This window comes from Clinocottus analis, unplaced genomic scaffold (genome assembly GCF_023055335.1).
Source record: "Clinocottus analis isolate CAN_PGR_092001 unplaced genomic scaffold, fCliAna1.0.p SCAF_16, whole genome shotgun sequence".
NCBI lineage: Eukaryota > Metazoa > Chordata > Actinopteri > Perciformes > Cottidae > Clinocottus > Clinocottus analis.
The window spans coordinates 6144385-6162920 of record NW_027175887.1 but is presented as its reverse complement, the minus strand read 5'-3'; the positions used below and the strand labels follow the sequence as shown (position 1 = coordinate 6162920).

General features: G+C 39.0%; 2 protein-coding genes across 2 annotated transcripts; both read right to left on the bottom strand.

Annotated features, from left to right (window-relative positions):
• Positions 1–207: 207 nt before the first annotated feature.
• On the bottom strand, positions 208–3653 carry mettl2a (methyltransferase 2A, methylcytidine). Its single transcript, XM_068577965.1, has 9 exons — positions 3502–3653; positions 2958–3046; positions 2481–2749; positions 1927–1976; positions 1750–1810; positions 1512–1651; positions 1298–1404; positions 852–917; positions 208–751 (listed from the first exon to the last, which is right to left on the bottom strand). Exons 1-9 carry the CDS (start codon positions 3651–3653, stop codon positions 549–551), a joined length of 1137 nt encoding a protein of 378 aa, XP_068434066.1. The 3' UTR covers positions 208–548.
• Positions 3654–5822: 2169 nt separating this feature from the next.
• On the bottom strand, positions 5823–16916 carry itgb3a (integrin beta 3a). Its single transcript, XM_068577941.1, is given in 16 exon segments — positions 5823–6535; positions 6663–6829; positions 7235–7354; positions 7586–7686; positions 9205–9427; positions 12509–12938; positions 13021–13155; positions 13287–13376; positions 13483–13578; positions 13693–13854; positions 13979–14141; positions 14280–14532; positions 14807–15011; positions 15243–15328; positions 16764–16865; positions 16868–16916. Coding segments are annotated over 16 exon segments (2448 nt in total). The 3' UTR covers positions 5823–6469.
• Positions 16917–18536: the final 1620 nt, after the last annotated feature.

Below are 18536 nucleotides of genomic sequence, written 5' to 3'. Positions count from 1 at the left end.
TTCACACCCACACTGAATTTATATAATATCAGGACATGTCAAAGTAAGGTCCCCCCACACCTAAGAAGCCATTCAATCATAAATTAATCATCCAACACACTGTGATGGAAAGTAGGCAAAGTACAATAAGGACCAAAGTGAACAAAACACTTGTTTCACAAAGCACACCAAAGTCAAAAGATTTACATTTTTATTGATTTTGCATGTACAAATCTGTCATGAAGTTATCCTTAAAATCATGCCATTTATTTCAAACACTAGCTCGTTAAAAAAAGCATCTGGCAAAATAGAAAAAAAACTTAAATAGGGGTAACCAGCCCTTACTCAGATTACTGAAATCATCAGCACAACATGAGAGATTATTAGTCTTGTAGGTATAATTGCAGCAGCACTATGTGGAACACATGGCCATAAAACAACTCCATCAACGTGACAGCTGAGATAGTGAAAGGCCTTTACAGCATTTACCCATCTAGTTGCATCCACTTTATGACAATCACAATAGAGCTTCTCAATTCTATATATCCCCGGCTCCTAGTTTCAGTTGTTCAGGTGATAGTCAAGCCAGGCGGGTCCTCTCTTCTGTCTTGGCCTTGGGTCTCGAGTGGCTGAGCTCGAGCCTTGCGGTACTTGCACTGGATCCACACCCTGTACATGGTGAGCTGTTTGCCTCTATTCACCTGTAGCCTTCTGTCCACAAGGTTCTGCATTTTCTCAAGCCCAGCCTTAGTAAACATCTCATGTAGCTCATCTAAAACAGAAAGGACAGAAATGTTTTCATATACATAATTAAAGAACAATTCTGAAAAGTAATCCCAATAAATCCAAATTAATGTAATTATTTTTTTTACCTTGAGTAAAGAAATACACTCTGGTTCCATCACCTCGGACATAAAAGTTTTCTGACAGACACCTTCCTAGAAGAAGTAAAATGGATAGAATATAAATATTGAAAACCTTAAATTTACACTTACAGTCTTCATTAATGCAGTGCTGTTTTAACCATTAGAAGTAATGCAATCATTGAGCAGCCAGATTTACTCTTACTCTCAACCTAAATCTGGTACATAATATTATTTATCATAATTAGAAGCAGCATAATTGTCATTTAAAAACAAAAGTTACTCTGGTGTGACTTAAGGCAGCAGTCAATTCTGAAATGATGCCCCCGAAAACCTGAGTTAGCTAAACGCTTTTTCAAGGATAAACACTAAGACTCAACCATGATTAAATGACCTTTCAGGATCTAAATATTCTGAACAGCTATTTTGACTTGAGCCTTGCTGGACTTACAAACCTTTCTTGAAGCGAAGCTGTGCCAAATCGTAGCGTCCATAGTCTCTGAGCAGCATCACTCCCCCAGGCTTCAGCAGCCGCGCTAATTTACTGATGGAGACCTGCATCCTGAGATAGGGTGAAACTTTAAGACAAAACACTGCTATATTTGATGACTCAAAGTGAGTGAAAGCCAAAAAGACGAGAAAAAGAAAGACAGAGAAGGAAGGTCGTACTTGTTTGGATGCAACGCTGATAACACAAAGATTAGCACTATAACATCAACGGTCCCATCGGGGACGGGGTAATTGGCTTCCTCATCACTCGAGTCATGAACAAAGGCAAAGCAGCGCTCAGGGTCGTACTCAGGATTAGTCTGAAGACAAGAAAGCAATGTCAATTCATCAGTTAGCCCACAACCCTACAGATGAATACATCTATGAACATATCATTATTTCATTGATACCATCCTACCTTGACTAGCTCTACAGCAGTGCTGGAGAAATCACAGCAGTAAACAAAGAGTCCTGGGTCACTGCAAAGAGCAGAGATGCAGTTATACCTTTAAGTGCACTTCATGACACAGAGGCAAATAACATCATTGGTCAAACATGGACCGATAAGACATGCAAAAGCCTTGACTGCACTTACTTGTTTGTCTTCAATATTGGAAAAACGGTATTGCCAACACCGCAGCCAACCTGCCCAATACACATACATTAATAGAGTGTTCATATTGTTTGCTTATTGGTTAAACACCAACACATACGGTAGCAAAGTTTGTTTCTGACTAAACAGATTGATAACATCACAAAAAAATATGCATTTCGAAAAGATTTCACAAATTAATTTCAATAGAAAACATCACAACACAAACCATCCACTTTGTAGTCAAACATTTTACTTTTTGCTTTTTATTAAAACGGTTAAGGATTAGGTATTTTCTTTGTAGAAATGCAAAAATCTGCAATTCATTTAAGTAAGTGCAGTAGTTGGTAAAACATGTTTGTGCAATTTTAAGCAATATTTCATCAAATTTACCAAAAAATAAATTTCATTGAAATACTTTCACATTTATTAAAGTCAGACCTCTGTTTTCATATCAATAGATATGGAACTAGAGGTAAAGGTACATCAGTCTTTCTGCTATGTCATTGTCTCTTTATGATTCAAGTTCAGCTGATTTGCTTCCTAATTAAATTCACCTCTAGAATGCGATATGTGGCAGAAGAGCCAGGGTCGTCTCCATCGCTGTGAGACAAAGTGTGAACTTCCCCTTTGTGTTCTTGATCCAGACTCTCCGGTTGACTGTGATCTGAGTCAGAGACCTCAAGATTTGACTCATGGTTAAGGCTACACTGGGGGGCCAACTCTGGGAACTCTGTGAACAGCCAGTGACGGTCTTTGAAGAAACGATTCTCATGGATTGAGTAAAAAACATTCCAAAACTCATTTGCCTGGCTGTCAAATTCCTCTGCAAAAAAAAAAAGACAAGGCATTAAAGAGCAACAATAAACTCATAGTCTAGAACATTTTATCATTGATTACAAATCAACAGCGACAGTCAATTTATGTTAATTGTTCGACACTGATCCCCTACAACCCAAATGAATATCAAAGGAATACATACAACATAAGAAGCAGCTAAAAGTTCTGTAACTGATCCTAAACATTAATGGTACCTTGTTTCTCTGCGGGTAGTGGCTGATTGTTTTCTAACACTTTCTTCTTAGCAGATGCTTCTTGTTCCTCAGTCCACTCCACATTGTCCCTGCAGACAACAGAGTACTATTAGCCAGTGTGGTTGAAGTGATGTGACTATGTGACCGTTAAAGGTTTTCATGTGATCATCTGGTCATCCACATATGATTATTGCAATTAAATAAAATTAAGTTATTATTAGTATTATTATGATTAAATGACAAGTTAACGTTATTTCACTATAGACAATATCATATTACATTTATAAACCCAAACTACATCATGAACACTTCATGAAAACAATAAGACTTGTCCTTTAATAACACCCCTAAAAACTGATTAGCTTTTACATATGCTTATTATGAGAAACGTTCAATTCAGCAACAAACAAAAACATCCACACAGCTAATGTATTACAACTAAGAAGACAAAGTGTAAGGCCTCCGCCAGGATGCACCAGCTCTGACAGAGATGCACGCCTAACATCTGTCCGCCTCTTTGAGCTTTCTAGAATAAATTACCCACCATGCATTGTGCTGGAAGACCTGCCGTGAATCGGTGAGGAAACGTGTCCCGAACTGAGGCCTCTTCACTTCCCCGGTGGTTGAATGTGACAGAGGTAGTGGTGTTTCGCTGCTGCCTTCCTCCACACGGACCGCGGCATTGGGCGCCGCCATGTTGGAACTGACGCCACGGAAAAGGGGCAGTGCAACGAGACGTGCTGCATTCAGGGACCATCTGACATGTTGTAGTATAATTTAGACTAATAATACAAATGCAACTCAATATGTTGACATTTTCTCATTTGCAAACATATACTGTGGTGGCAACTCAATATGTATTTGCGGGAAGTGTGGCTCTGTAATTATGTTGTTTTATGACTCTAAATGTGTATTAATTGCATGTGCCTGCCATTGTCCATCGTTAGACCTATCTGAATTTAGATATCACAATAACTGAACTGATGAATCACAGCCAGCCAGACTAAAATCCAGCTCTGAACAGTGTCCGATAGGACAGTAAAATGATCTGCACAATACTTTCAAACTTCAACTTTACTTGTGCGCTGCAGCATTTAATCAATGCATTGGTCATACACTAGAGGGAGACAAATACCAAGACTGTATTTGCTACAAGCCACTGGTATCAGTAACCCACATGAATGTGGAGAATTCCTATACTGAGGTTGCAATGGTCAACGATTAGCTTTGAGTCACTATATTATATCTCTAAATTATAGCATTTATACGCATTGCAAGTAGAAATTGTATTGAGAACACTGGTTAGTTGGACAGAGCTATTAGATTCACAAAGAACCCCTCCTGTTACTCTCGCCAGACACACTCATCATTTTAAAAAAACAAGTACTGTAAGACAGTGGCGATGCTACAGACCAATGACCAAACAAGTTAGATTACAGTATGATGCATTACAACATGTACGGTAATTTCCATAACATGTCCATGACAAACAAAGTATGCACATTTAGAAAATACTAATATCTGCATATTTGGTGTACAGGAAATCAGGTAAGAGGTAACACATTCTATTGTTGTATTCATAACTTAATGTCAGCTTTAAGAGAACATATTATAGACAATTGTGATGAATGTACGCTTTTATTTCTAAGGGTAACTTAAGTACCAATAACAGTGGAAAAACAAAAATGCATTCAGCACACATTGAGTGACATGGTGACAAAAAAAGATTGTGGCATGTGAGAGGAAACATATCTACAAAATGCCAGGGTACAAGAAAAGACACTGGCATTGCAAACAGGATGTATGTTCAGTAGATAAGGTTTGACAGAATGTGGTCAAAGGAAATTTCCATTTCTGCACCCTGACATTCGTTGTAATACTATAGCATCAACATCAAAGTGAAAACTGTTTAAATTAAATGTTAGTACCTAAATGTGCACATGTACACAACACAGTGGGATTTAGTCTTTGCATTAACATATCCTGGTATGAGGCAAAGTGGCCAGGTAGTATACAGCGCCTGTAGAGCAGTTTTGGGGTCCAGTGCCTTGCTCAGTGGCACCTCGGTAGGACCCAGGAGGCTAACTGCCCCCTCCCCCCCAATTGTTTCTGAATGAAATGAGATCCATAATTTTCGGTTTCTGGATTTTTAGACAATTATTTTCTATGGATCTGTAATATGAATCTTAATTAACTTTTGTAATGTTAATGATCTTAATAAAGGATAAAGGCTTGTTATAGAAACCTAGATGTCAAGCATTACACAAACATTGTCAGGTATAATTCAACTTTATACATTTTCTTTGTTTAACAAACTGGAGTTAAACCCCAGGCCTTTTAAAAAATGGTGCAAAACCCCCCAAAACAGACTTATTTGCAACACGCTTGCAGGCCATGTCGTAACAGCTATACAACCACAATACACATATTTTCTCCAACAAGAGGTTCTGAAAGAGCAAGAGTAACTTTCTTTGTTATCAACAATTGCGCGGCATCATGGACAATATCATTTGATGTGCAATAAAATCATCTTATATACACAAATAAGCTATATGGCAGTTCAGAGTAACCCAGTGGTGATCATCATAGACTTTAACAAATAAAACAAACAATAAAAAAGCCCAACAAACACCAAAAACAGTAAATGGTGTAGGTATGAAAACAAAATAAACATGTCAAAGCATTTATTAATTTACTATTTTTTACATACATTTATAGAATAATGGACACAAGAAAGATCATTGTCAACTAAGTCAAACTGGTACTTGCACAATTGCCTTTTTTTCTAATAACCAATAAAGCTTTTAGTAATAATTTTGACAACAAAGGTGAATTTAATCCTTTTTACATTAACTGATACTCCAGTGCGCTGCATTTTTGTCAAAAAATATTACTAAAAGCTTTATTGGTTATTGGAAAAAATTGGACAAGTACATAAAAACAAGTGTGATTTAATGATTTATAAAAGTTGTATAGCACACATTTCGTGTTTACTTATACAATTTCCCATGGTTCATTTGGATTTTCAATTGATAGAAAACTGAACTAAAAACAGCTGCACTCTCAAAGAGGAAATAACATGTAAAAAACACAGCTTAGGTGTTAATGATACATCCCACATGGTGGAGGACACTAAAGAGGACTTCAAAAAGTCTGTTCATAATTGTATTTTCTATACTGACTCATTACTATTTAGGTCATGATGATTTCTATTTTAATGTGAGTCAAACTACAAATGTTGTTTTGTCAATGAACTCCTATGAGCACGTATAGTACTAAAGGTACACGACCGAGTGTAAAGACAGAAAGCCTGTTAGCAGGCCACCGTCTGAATTACATAAACAGTTTATTTGATTTATTTTTTACTGTATGTACAATCATGACAGCATGTTGTTGACAGCATAAACTTGTTTTCAGCTACAGTGTATAGTATCTTCTTCCCATCCATTTCACTGCTACTACATTCCATCTTTGTCGTTAACCCCTGAGTTTTTCCTCATTGCATTTAGTTGCTAGTTGCCTCGGTACGCAACATTGGTGAAGGTGGAGGTGGCTCCCTTGTACAAAGGATTGTTAGCCTGGGAAAACAGAGGCTATGCTGTTCAATTCAGTCTCACACAGATATCCAACTTTTCGAAAGACTTTTGTTGCTTTATTAGCAGTACTCCATTGATCTCTGTGTCTTAATTTGTATTGTTTTCTCACCGTATCCCATTTGGCTTTGGATCTTTCTTCCTCAAACTTGGCAAACTCTCTGCGGTCATGGATGGTGATGAGCAGCTTCCAGATGAGCAGTCCAATAAGGCCCAGCAGCAGAATGGCTCCAGCCACGGCCAAGAGCACCACCAAAACGTCTGGACCCTGAGGACACTCTGAGAGACGAGAGACAGGAAGGGAGAACGAGAGCTCATTTCCTCCTTGTTTCTATGATGTTTGTTAAGCACGGGAGATCACTCGTGGAATTTAGCAACGAATGCAGTCCAGTATTAAACCCACCATAACATAATGATTCAGCACATAATCACTTCCTAGTCTGGCTTTCTGTGGTGTGGCAGGGTGGCGCTGTAATTATATAGCTTATGATGTGTTCTTCTTTTGAAAATGACTGATTTCTGCTGCACATGCTATTCCCCTTTTTCTGTAGCCGGCCAGACATAGGCTTGAATGGCATTCAGGCAAAAAACAAGTATTCTGTCCTATTAATGCCGCAAAGTTATAATGCTCAGTTCTCTTGACAGTTTATGTGTCTCATACATGCACACAAACTCTTACAGTACCTGGCTCTTTGACCACATACAGAATGGATTTTCCACTTTCATCTTCGTAATACTGGAAGTGCTCTACGCAGTCATTCTCATCTTTGTATGAGCAATTCACTGCATTTTTATCATGGAAAACTGTAAGAGAAAGATGATAAGAAGACACAGGGTGATATATTATATTTAAAAAAGGTGTAACAAGTGATATTTAAAAACATAGAATATATCAGTTCATTATATATTTTGAGAATTTTGCAAGTTTGAAGCCTCCAACTACTTTTACTAACATCTTGCTCATGAGATTAGCAGTAAAACAGCAGTAAGCATTAGCGCAACAGATTAAGATCAAAGTATGTAAAGATTTCTTACCCAGTTCATTCACTACTTTAATTTCATCCCTGCAGATTCTACTGCAGCTGTTGTCTTCGGTGTACTGTCCTCTCTTGAAGTGTTGACACTCAACACATTGTCTGCAAGCAAACATTTGGTTACCTTGAGAGAAACACAGTGTGTACACTACTGATGCTCTTTAGAAGCAGTGCATACTTCAATTAGATTAAAGGGGATGGACAAACAACAAGGCAGAAGATGTATATCAAGGAGATTGATATTAAGAAAAATCCAGGAAGTTTTACAGTTTTTTTTCGTTTGCTAAACGACAACGGGCACAACTGGAGTCGCATGTGCAAAACTCTAACTACAGTCTGCACAGCAGCAGTTCATGGGGACCGAACTCTAGTTCTTTTTTCATTGCTTGAACACAGTTTTCAAAACTCTACACACTTATCGCATGACTTTAACCACAACCTGCACAACACTGTGGATTTACATCACTTTGTTCAAATGCTAACACACTGCTGTCAAAACTGCGAACCACACATTCAAAACAGAATAGATTTCAGTCTTGTGCCTTTCAAACACTGCTGATTGCAATTTCAGCTGGAAGGCTAAGCAGGTGTCTTGTTTTAGACTTGTTAGTAAACACACACACACACACACACACACACACACACACACACACACACACACACACACACATATATATATATATATATATATACATATATATATATATATATAGTGTTTGGCTGCACTGAGCGTGTTTTGAGCCATGTGTTAAGAGTTGTGTTGCTTGGAATGAGTTTTGCAGGTGATGTGAACTGTTTAGCTCAGGCGACTGTTGGTAGTGCAGACTGTAGTTAGAGTTTTGCACATGTGACTCCAGTTGTGCCCACTGTCATTTAGCAATCGAAAAAAACTGTAACATCTGCCGACTATCTGGCTGTAAAAGGAGTTTGATCTTTCACTGTTGTTCATGAAACCACACTTAAATTTGTTAAAAATGTGTGTGGGAGAAGTTTGTTATCTTCATGGAATTTGGCAATGAAATGATGGAACAATGTTGCACTGCTTAATGCTACCAGCAAACTTAGTTAGTCTAAAATTCTTTGCTGACAATTTTTCTCCTTGCTCGTGGCAACGCCTCAGGTCCAGAGCAGATATCTCAGTTACTGGCCAATTTTCCATTTTCCAAATTTGGTGTAAGTATAATGGTCTAGAAGATTCATTTTAATAATGTTGGTGACCTCTTGACCTTTTGTCATCATCAGATCAAAATAAGTAATTATCAATTAACAGCATTTTTTAAACCAGAATTTACATAATTGTATATCTTTGACTATTCCTGGTTCCCTAAAAAATCCTGATTGTCCTATCGGTGTTCATGACCAGCTCTCTGGTTCTATTAGTGCCACTACAAGGCCAAACATTTTTAGTTGTACACCACAAAAATGAGCCCATTCTGCCCCGAGGGAAATAGACCCCATAACCTTTCCTCAAGTTGCAAAACAAGGCTTTAAAATATTTATGCTGTCTGAAACATGAATGTTAAACATAATGAGTTGCTTCAAAAGTTAGTCAGTCTCAACGTGTTTTTGTCCATTCCCTAATCTCTCTTGTTTATTAAAACATTAAGAAAAAATAATTACTTTTTTATAGTGCAGGAATCAGGACAAGTGGGGCATTTCTCACAGGTATCTCCGTAGGCACCAGGCTGAGTGCAATGACAAACCCCACACTGGCAGTTACCCCGGCCGCTGCACAGCAGACCGATGCTGGACATGCAGGTGTCTATGCGTGTGCTGCAGTTACAGTTCTCTCCTTTCCAGCCAGCGTCGCACTGACAGAGGCCACAGCTACACTTCCCATGATCTGAAAGACACAAAAAAGACGAGGTTAATGCTAATATATTCATTTAAAATACTTTTTAAAATATCAAATCAAATGCGTTTAATTCAATTACCACCTCTTATTACCTATTAATTCAAATTTAAATTCCAGAGACCATAATCACATGGGCGTAGCCGGGCAAACAAAGCTGTAAAATTGACTGTGCTTGTTTTTCATGCTCTATTATGTCTGCATTGTGCTTTGTTGCCTATTAACCTGTGTGTTTTAAAGCAGGTTGCATGCTTGGGCAAGTGTACTTGTGGAGGTGTGTGGAGGTTCTGCAACAATGTAATTACTGGTGTAATGTGTGACAAATAGGTTATTATTGTTACTTTCTACAATAAGAATGATGTTTTTTGTTGTTTAACTGATTTATTGAAAACAATACTAATTTTAAAACAATTAACATCTGGCAGCCGCAATCACAAACTGATGGTATTTAATGATAATCTTTACATACTCTACATATTCTCTTTATAAGAATGCTAAACAACAAAATAACTGGGAAACTAATTGTTCTAAAATGTAATATTACTCAGCAGGGGAATTTCCACATTTCTCTTAATCATCCCAATACTGACAAAGGCAGGTTATGTTCACTTGTGAATTAACACACTAATTGCTCCCGAAGACTCTACTGAAGTGAAGAAAGCACAAAAGCCAAGTCATTTGGGGAACAGTGTTACAGTGATGCAACCATTTGCTGACAGAATCTGGTGGTGAGAGGTGAGCTTCTCGACCTGGATTACAGAAAGATTAAGATACTTTAGAAACAAAGGCTGAGCCAAAGAGACAACAGAGTTCTTTGCAGGAAACCAAACAGGATTTGGCAATGGATGACTAAGAGCAAAGTGTGTGAGTCACATCCCAGCTGGATCAGACTTGGGGAGTAACTGGTCATGAAATATCACAAAGAGTACAAGGGTCCCTAATTCTAGAGCTTAAAACAAATCATCCGCTGTTGTAAACTCCAGGATACAATTCCCCAGTCTACGCCCTGTCAACTACGGCGTCTCTTTTAGATTGTGTTTGCCGCTGTGATGGGATCAGACGCGGTCGCCGGTTAATGGTTAACAGTCTCACATGTAATGCTTAGCAAAGCAACCGTTGAGCAATCTGTCTTCCTCTGTCAACAAGATATGTGCTGAAAACTGTTAGAAAACTTTGAACTAAATCTGATATTGTTTGGTCAAAAACATTGCCAATGTCACTAAGGATAGTATAGGGCACTTAAACTTGACAAGAGTGCATAGCTGTTCGTATTAGTTAAAGTGGATTCACCCACATGAAAGGGAGTTTTTAGGGTCACATCATCCCACTCTCTCAGTGAGACCGTGCCGTAATCCTGCCCATTAATCACATGCCTGGGCTTTAGTGAAGGTTAACATGGGGCCCACGATGAAGAGACAAAAAACAGGGATAAACAGAACAGATAGAACAGGAAAAACACACATTACACTGTTGGAAGAAGAGAGAGAACAGAATCAAGTGCAGTGGAGACATGCAGGTACTGGAGAGAAAAGTGGTTGGGCACATTGCCAACAGAGGAATGCAAACTTTCCTGTTCTCTCCTCTCTCATATTTATGGACCCTGGGGCTGTGCTTGCTGACTCCTGCTCCCTGGCCCTGCACCGGTCCCACAGCCCCTCAGCAGACGAAGAAATACTCAGCCACAGGGAATATCACAGAGATGGAGCTTTTCAGTGCCCCGGTTTATAGTAGCTGCAATTGAGCTGGGGCTGAGGGCTACTCGCTCTTTAAAGACAACCGCAGCATGACTCTACTGAGACACAACAACTTTGTGGCCTCAAATTGAGCTCTGCGGACGGTTTTACACCATATTTGTGTGTGTAAGTCCGTGGGTGGACAAGATGGGTGACTGTCTGTGCCCAAGCCCTGCATGTCATCACTAGATACCCGTTCCTCTGAAAAACAATCTACCTTGAGAAAGACTCCCCCTTGTTGATGTTAGTATGACATATTACCGAAAAAATTCCAGCTCGCCAGCACACATGAGCCTCCAGCTTCTCCTTAGGCCGTGGTGCACACACAAGGGGCCCAGAGTATGTTTAGTTTAGGATGTTGAACATTAAACCTGTGTACTATGAGGCTGTGACAAGTATATATACATCATTTGAAATGTTTTTGTCAGATTATACCCATTTCCTGATTGTTGCACTTTTAGTTCGGTTCACTTGAATCCAGTGTCCCTTACACAAGAACTGTATGAAACTTTTAAGTCATGATCATGAATCTATGGATGGACGGATAACCTGGAAACATTATGACTCCAGCCATGGCTGTAGTCGGCGTGGAGTCATTATAAAATAGTTTCCTATCCTGCTCTTGCTCAACTTCCGCTCTACAATCAAAGGTCCAAATTGCGGTAACATTAAATTGCCTGTGATTGAGTAACTGTGCACTGAGCTGTGCAGACTTGTAATAAAGAGGGATATCACAGCACAAGGCACTGCTGTGAGTGTTAAGCAAATGAATACAACTCAGTCCGCACACATTTACAGATCTGACAGAGGATTTCACATTTGTAAGCATTACTGCTAATGCTTGGGCTGCTAAATCATGCAACTATTTACATGTGCTTTGCAAGCAAACAAAGACTGTAATAATAATAATTGAACATTAGCTTTGAAAAAGGCTGTGGATTTCTCATTTGTCAGGCTAGGTATGTAAACTGACCATGGTGTGTTTACATACTGAGATGGACTAAAACATGTGTGTTTCAGTTAGGTCACACTGGGCCTCTGAGCAGGAAAGGGAAGGGAAGGGCAAGAAGTGTGTTTCAAGAAGTGATAGAAAAATGTCCCGTTTCTTGTGTGTCTATTCAGTGAGTTTGGAAAACAGGTGTTGTGAGGTAGTGTGAGATTGTTTGACCCTGAGCAGGATTGGTGTGCTGTGGACACAAGTCAGTCTTGTTTGTATTCCAGATCCAGTAAGTGCATCTTCATTGTTTTTAGTTTGAAGCAAAATGTCATATTTATGTTGGCAAAACTACGAAGAGCACTAACACTGATTAACACAGAAAACGTGTATCTATCTACTCACCGGCGCACAGTGCCCCTTTGAAGTGCAAGCAGCTGAAGTCATCACATTCGCAGTACTTGCCCCAAACCTGCCCGAAGTCATTTGTATGGCAGGAGCACTGTCCGCACAAACAGTCCCCTCTACCGCTGCAGATTGGGTTCTCTGGCTTCGGTATGCAGTTGACATCATCAGATGGACTGTAGTCCTCCATCGAGCACTCGCATCTTGGGCCCAGGCGACCCTGGTTACACTGACACACGCCACATTCGTAGGTCCCGTTGCCATTGCTACACAGAGAACTGTCAGCGACGGCGCTTGCCTCACAGTCGCAGCCACAAGCAAAGTCCACAGTGATCTCCAAGGAATCCTTGAAGCCTCTAGGTTTGATGGTAAAAGTGTGGCTCTTCTCTTTGGGGCAACTGCGCAACTGAGCCTCCACGTTGAATGACACCTTAAAAGGGGGGAAAGGTTTCTGTGACGAGTTTTGCATTTCGACACTACATGTGCATGTCAGCATATCAACAGATACGTACCGTGTCTCCAATCTTGAGGCCAGAGCAGGACTTGAGTCCAGGGATGACCTCTCCATTCAAGCAAGTGGCATTGAAGGAGAGATTCAACTCCTCTGGGACTCCCAGTAGCTCCAGCTCCACTTTTGAGCGGATTTTCTGCTCAACAGAAAGTTAAACAGTTGCATTTATGAAGTTACATGTATATCAGTATCATAATATTACAGACAAAATAGATTACATGACTGTTTCATGTTTCTATTATTGTCCTGATTTTGGGAACTCCTTACAGCGTAGGCATCCACAATGAGCTGAATAACATTCCCAGAGTCTTGGGACAGTGTTCCCACAGTTGTGCCTGGAATGAGCTGACTGAACTCCTGGAAAAGACAGGCATGAGAGCAAGATGAGGACCCAGTTTTACCCAGTTTTTGTGTTTTTCAGACCAATAACTTAAACACAGCACAAGCAGTGCAGTTGGTTTACCTTGTAAAGTGGCACCACATAGCTGGTCACGGCAAAAATTAAATTTATATTGTTTTCCGACATCTTTTCTGTCATGAGTGCCAGGGACGGATAATCCTGGAAGAGACAGGAAAAAAATATCATTCAAAGAAAGCAAGTTCTTTCCAACAACGCCACAAATATTTAAAAACCCAGGTGAATTACTGATGTACTTAAAATTCATTCCTTTACCAGCACAGTGGATTTGTTGTAAACGTTCTCATTGTCAAGGTGACACTTTCCATCATTGGGCTGGACAATTCCAGCTAGACGTCCATCAAGAGCGATGTGAGTTACGGCATCAGTGGTGAATACCAAAAGGTGGGAGGCATCTGGACGCCAGCCAATCCTGTCCTAGTGATGAACATGAAATAAATATATTAAGTGGATGAAAAACTGATGTATGCACACGCTGAGTTTTGCACATCAGTGAGCATGTGTGTGTGTGTGTGTGTGTGTGTGTGATACATTTGCATACCTTGCACACCACAGCCTGCATGACAGCATCAAAACCACCCTCCGGAGCATCTCTATTTCGAGACACCTGCTGTTTCTCCACCTCCTCAGTGAAGCGAGCCACCCTCTCCGTCAGTGACAGCACATGCTTGAACCCGAATTGAGCCTGGCATGTCTCATGAATTCTGTATGCATTGAATAGGTGAATGGGGTAGAGGAAATCAGTGGAGGAGAACTGGACAGACTCTCAGAATATTAGAAAATCTCCCCTTCAGATCACTTTCTTCTTTAAATGTAACACCAACAATAACCTCCACACCTACCCAATGCAAGGGTTAAGCACTGCCTCTGGAGGATAGGTGTACATGTAAGGGGAAGTAGTCTTGTCCACAAAGGCTCCAAAACCCATGCGTAGGTTGCTTGTGGTTTTGCCCATGGTCACAGCAAGCTCATTGCCCAACGTGCGAAGAAGAGCCAAGTCATCCTTCATTGAAAATGAAAGATCCATCAGATAGTAGAGGTCCACTGGGTAATCCTCCACTTGTTTCACTGAGACGGTGAAGGCCTTTGAATCTCCTAAGAGGAGTGAACGGTCGATTAAATTAGTTCAATTGTGTGTCCAAATCTATTAATTACTTTCAAGTAAAAGAGATATTATATAATAATAATAATAATAACATATAAAAATCTGTCCGGTAAAGACGTGCAACCAGCTTTGGTGTGTCAGGCTATTACTGGATGCACAACAATAATAACGTCATTGGTGTCTGGCCTCCAATAAGTATATCTGGTCTTGTAAATGTGTTAGTACCTGGCCTTACAGCTGATGTTTGGTTGGGTGTTAAAGTACCTGGTCTTAGTGTAATACTAAGTTTCTGAGGCCTGATCTGAGTGACATCATCAGCTGCGCCTGATGCCTTGTCGCTGAGCGGTGTGTCCTTCTGAATATTCAGGATGCTGGATGGAAACTGTACAGCTGCCGGACTGCACCCTCCATCTATCAAATTCTGCTTCAGATCACAGCGGGAGGCACCTGATCCCCCCTTCCCATACTCCTGAAAAAAAGTACCAATGCGATAAAAGAAATCCATGAACGATAAAAAAAACATGTTTTAGGTTAACAGTTCAAAGATGATGTTGATTTCTCCACACAAACACCAGAGAATAACAGCACGAGGTATGCTCTTGGGAAATTAGGTTTGTGTTCTAACTTGTTGCGCTGAGCAATGAATAGAAGAAGAAAATAGATACTGTGGTGTATGTGCGTGTGCACGTAGTGTTTTTACCTCCTGAAAGCACCACGCACATGTCGGGTGTACAGCCAAGCACTGTCGACAAGTGGTGACTCCTTGTGATGTGCAGATGTTGGAACCTTTTATAATCACACCAACAGACATGCAACACAAAATCAGTGATGGACGAAGTACTCAGATCTTTAACCTAAGTAAAAGTCGCAGTACACAAACTGAGCCTAACGTAAATACATTATACACCACAACATGACTAAATGAAAGACATCAGATAGCCAACATACACACATAGCAATTTCATGTTATTGATCATATTTGTTTATATGTACATTACTTTACTGTTGCAGCTTGTAAAGGTGGGGCTTTTCTCTTTTTTTAACTAAATCAATGGAGTTAAAAGTACAATATTTCTCTCTGAAATGTAGAGGAATTAGGAAAACAGCAGAAAATGGAAATATTCAAGTAAATAAATTCCTTCAAAATTGCACGTAAGAACAGTACTTGAGTAAACAAACTAAAATACATCCGGTAATCGAGAGGGAAAACATTTCCTCATGCTTGTCGTTGAAGCAAAGTGACATATGTAGATAGTAGCACTCAAAAGTACCATGCAACTCTGCTCAACCACAAAAAAAGATAGCACAACCACACATAGCCCGCAGTTTATCTACTGAGCAAACATGTGTGCAGTTTACCCATGATATTAATTGTGCTAATCCTCATTATGCTTTCAGAGAGTCATTTGACCTTAATTGCTAGAGAATTGCACCAAACTTTCATTATGCAAGTCAACAGATATTTCTGAAGGCTTTCCTTTTGTTATCTAGAAGGGCCTATAGGTGTGGCTCATTGGAGTTAAACATAGAAGCACAGTCACCAATGTGTATCTACCCTTGGTGGAGCAAGATTTAAGATATGACAAAATATAGGCTGGAAAAAATACGTTATTTGGCTTTTGAATTTTTTTATTAACTCCCAAAATGAACCTGCATAACCACTGAATAAGCAGCCCAGGTATGTTTTTTCAGCTACAGTACTTGAGCTATTCCAAATAAGTCTGAAGATGGAAGACTTCATGGAAAAGTCCACCATCGTGTTTTGTCTATTTGATTAGTTAGTTGTTGTTGTTTTTTTTAATTCATTGAGGAAACAGAAAATCAACAAGCACACAGGCACATATGCATATACACATCCCCTCTGAATTATATCATGACATCGCAGTACGTTTTGGCTGAGGAGACCCGGAGAGCCTGGTCCCCTCGCGTTGGGAAACCCATCCTGACTCTTTTCAATCCCTTATAAGGAAAGGTGGCGAAAGCTCCAACGGAGCGGCGCAATTACAACCAACGGCGGACTAACACTGAATTATTGTGTGTTCCGTTTCATAGCATTCCGATGTATTGTATGGCCTAACCCTCAAACAATAGTCTCCTGGAAATATGAACAGTAGGTGGGACCCTCAAAGATGCCCCTCTACGAGCCAGGCGGAAACACCCCCAGGTCACGGAAGCAAGCGAAAGTTTAAAAAAAAAGAAAAAAAAAGTAATAATAACTTACCGAAAACGTTTGATGCCGACAAGAAAAGGAGAAATAGTGTCACTAGACGGTCTGAATAGGTTCCCATGGCTGGAGAGTAACGGAGCCGACTCGACAGGACGCCTGTGTTCCCTGTGTGCTTGCTCACTTCGCAACTTGAACGCCTTTCCTCATTCTTGACTTGAACTCATGTTGGGTCATATACAGCGTCGCCTCATTCACCAAGACTATCCATCCAGTGCATGTTCCGGGGAAGTGCGCACATCATGGCATGTCGACACCCGTTTCTTAGTGGGTTTCATAAAAGGTGTGGTGAGAGGTTCAAAACGACACTAACTTTCCACAAATGGAGTAAGTGACCGTATGGTCTACATTCACTTTTAGACGAATATGATTGTGTTTCTGGGATCACCTGGACAGACAGATTTCCCTGCAACTCCTGAAAGCTACACATGTAGATGGGGGGAGGAGGCGTTTCGAAAAAAAACATGTTTTAACTAAATCAATGATTAAAAGATGTAACCCAGAAGTGTGTGGTTGTCCTATCTTTTGGCACTGGTTCCCAACATATAATGTGTTTAAGTTATATGCAGTAAACAAACAAAAAAATGAAATGAGGGATGACAATTAAATACAAACTGTTGAGCACAATTATGACACAATGATACACATCAATTGATACATTTTATTTTTATGTTTTCAAAAATGTTCACTCTTCTTATAACAACTCCTCATTGTTCATTGTGATATACATTGTGTACACAAAAAGTCATCACCAACACCAATGAGCATTTATATGTAATAATTTAAGTGTGAACCCTCTAAAAGCTCAAATGATGCTAATTACTGTGTTTTCTTGAGAGTACTTTGGTCATGTTAGTACACTGCAACAAACCCTTTTGTTATCTAGTGTCGGCTCAGGGTGTGGCTCACTAGTACACTTAGTAGTATGGAACTGGCTGTGTAGTAGAATAATTAACTGGATTTAATCTGGATGTGATAAATGACAGTATTTTGGACACTTGTATAACATGTTCATATATATATATATATATATATATATATATATATATATATATATATATATATATATATATACACACACACACACACACATATATATATATATATATATATATATATATATATATATATATATATATATATATATACATACATATATATATGGATGTATAAGGTGATTTGCAAAGTATTTTATATTTAACAGGATATATATATATATACATATATATATGTATATATATATATGTATATATATATGTCATCATATGTATATATATATATATATGTCATCCCCCGATATATATATATATATATATGTATATATATATATATATATATATATATGTATATATATATATATATATATATATATATATATGTATATATATATATATATATATATATATATATATATATATATATGTGGTGGCATATATGTATATATATATATATATATATATATATATATATATATATATATATATATCCTGTTAAATATAAAATACTTTGCAAATCACCTTGCCCTCTATTGATAAGAGCCCAGCATAGATCAGTAGACTTGTGAACTGCACAACATGTGTGTGTAACCACATGTTGTGCACCACCACACTTCAGGCAAAGCACCAACCTGTCATGAAACCCTGACTGTGCATTTAGAGCTCAAAATGAATGAATCACCACAACTTGACGCAGCCAACACTTAGTTGTAGTAGATGGACCCCTAGTGGGACAAATAATATTTAAAAAGGGTATATGTACAGTAGAGTATAT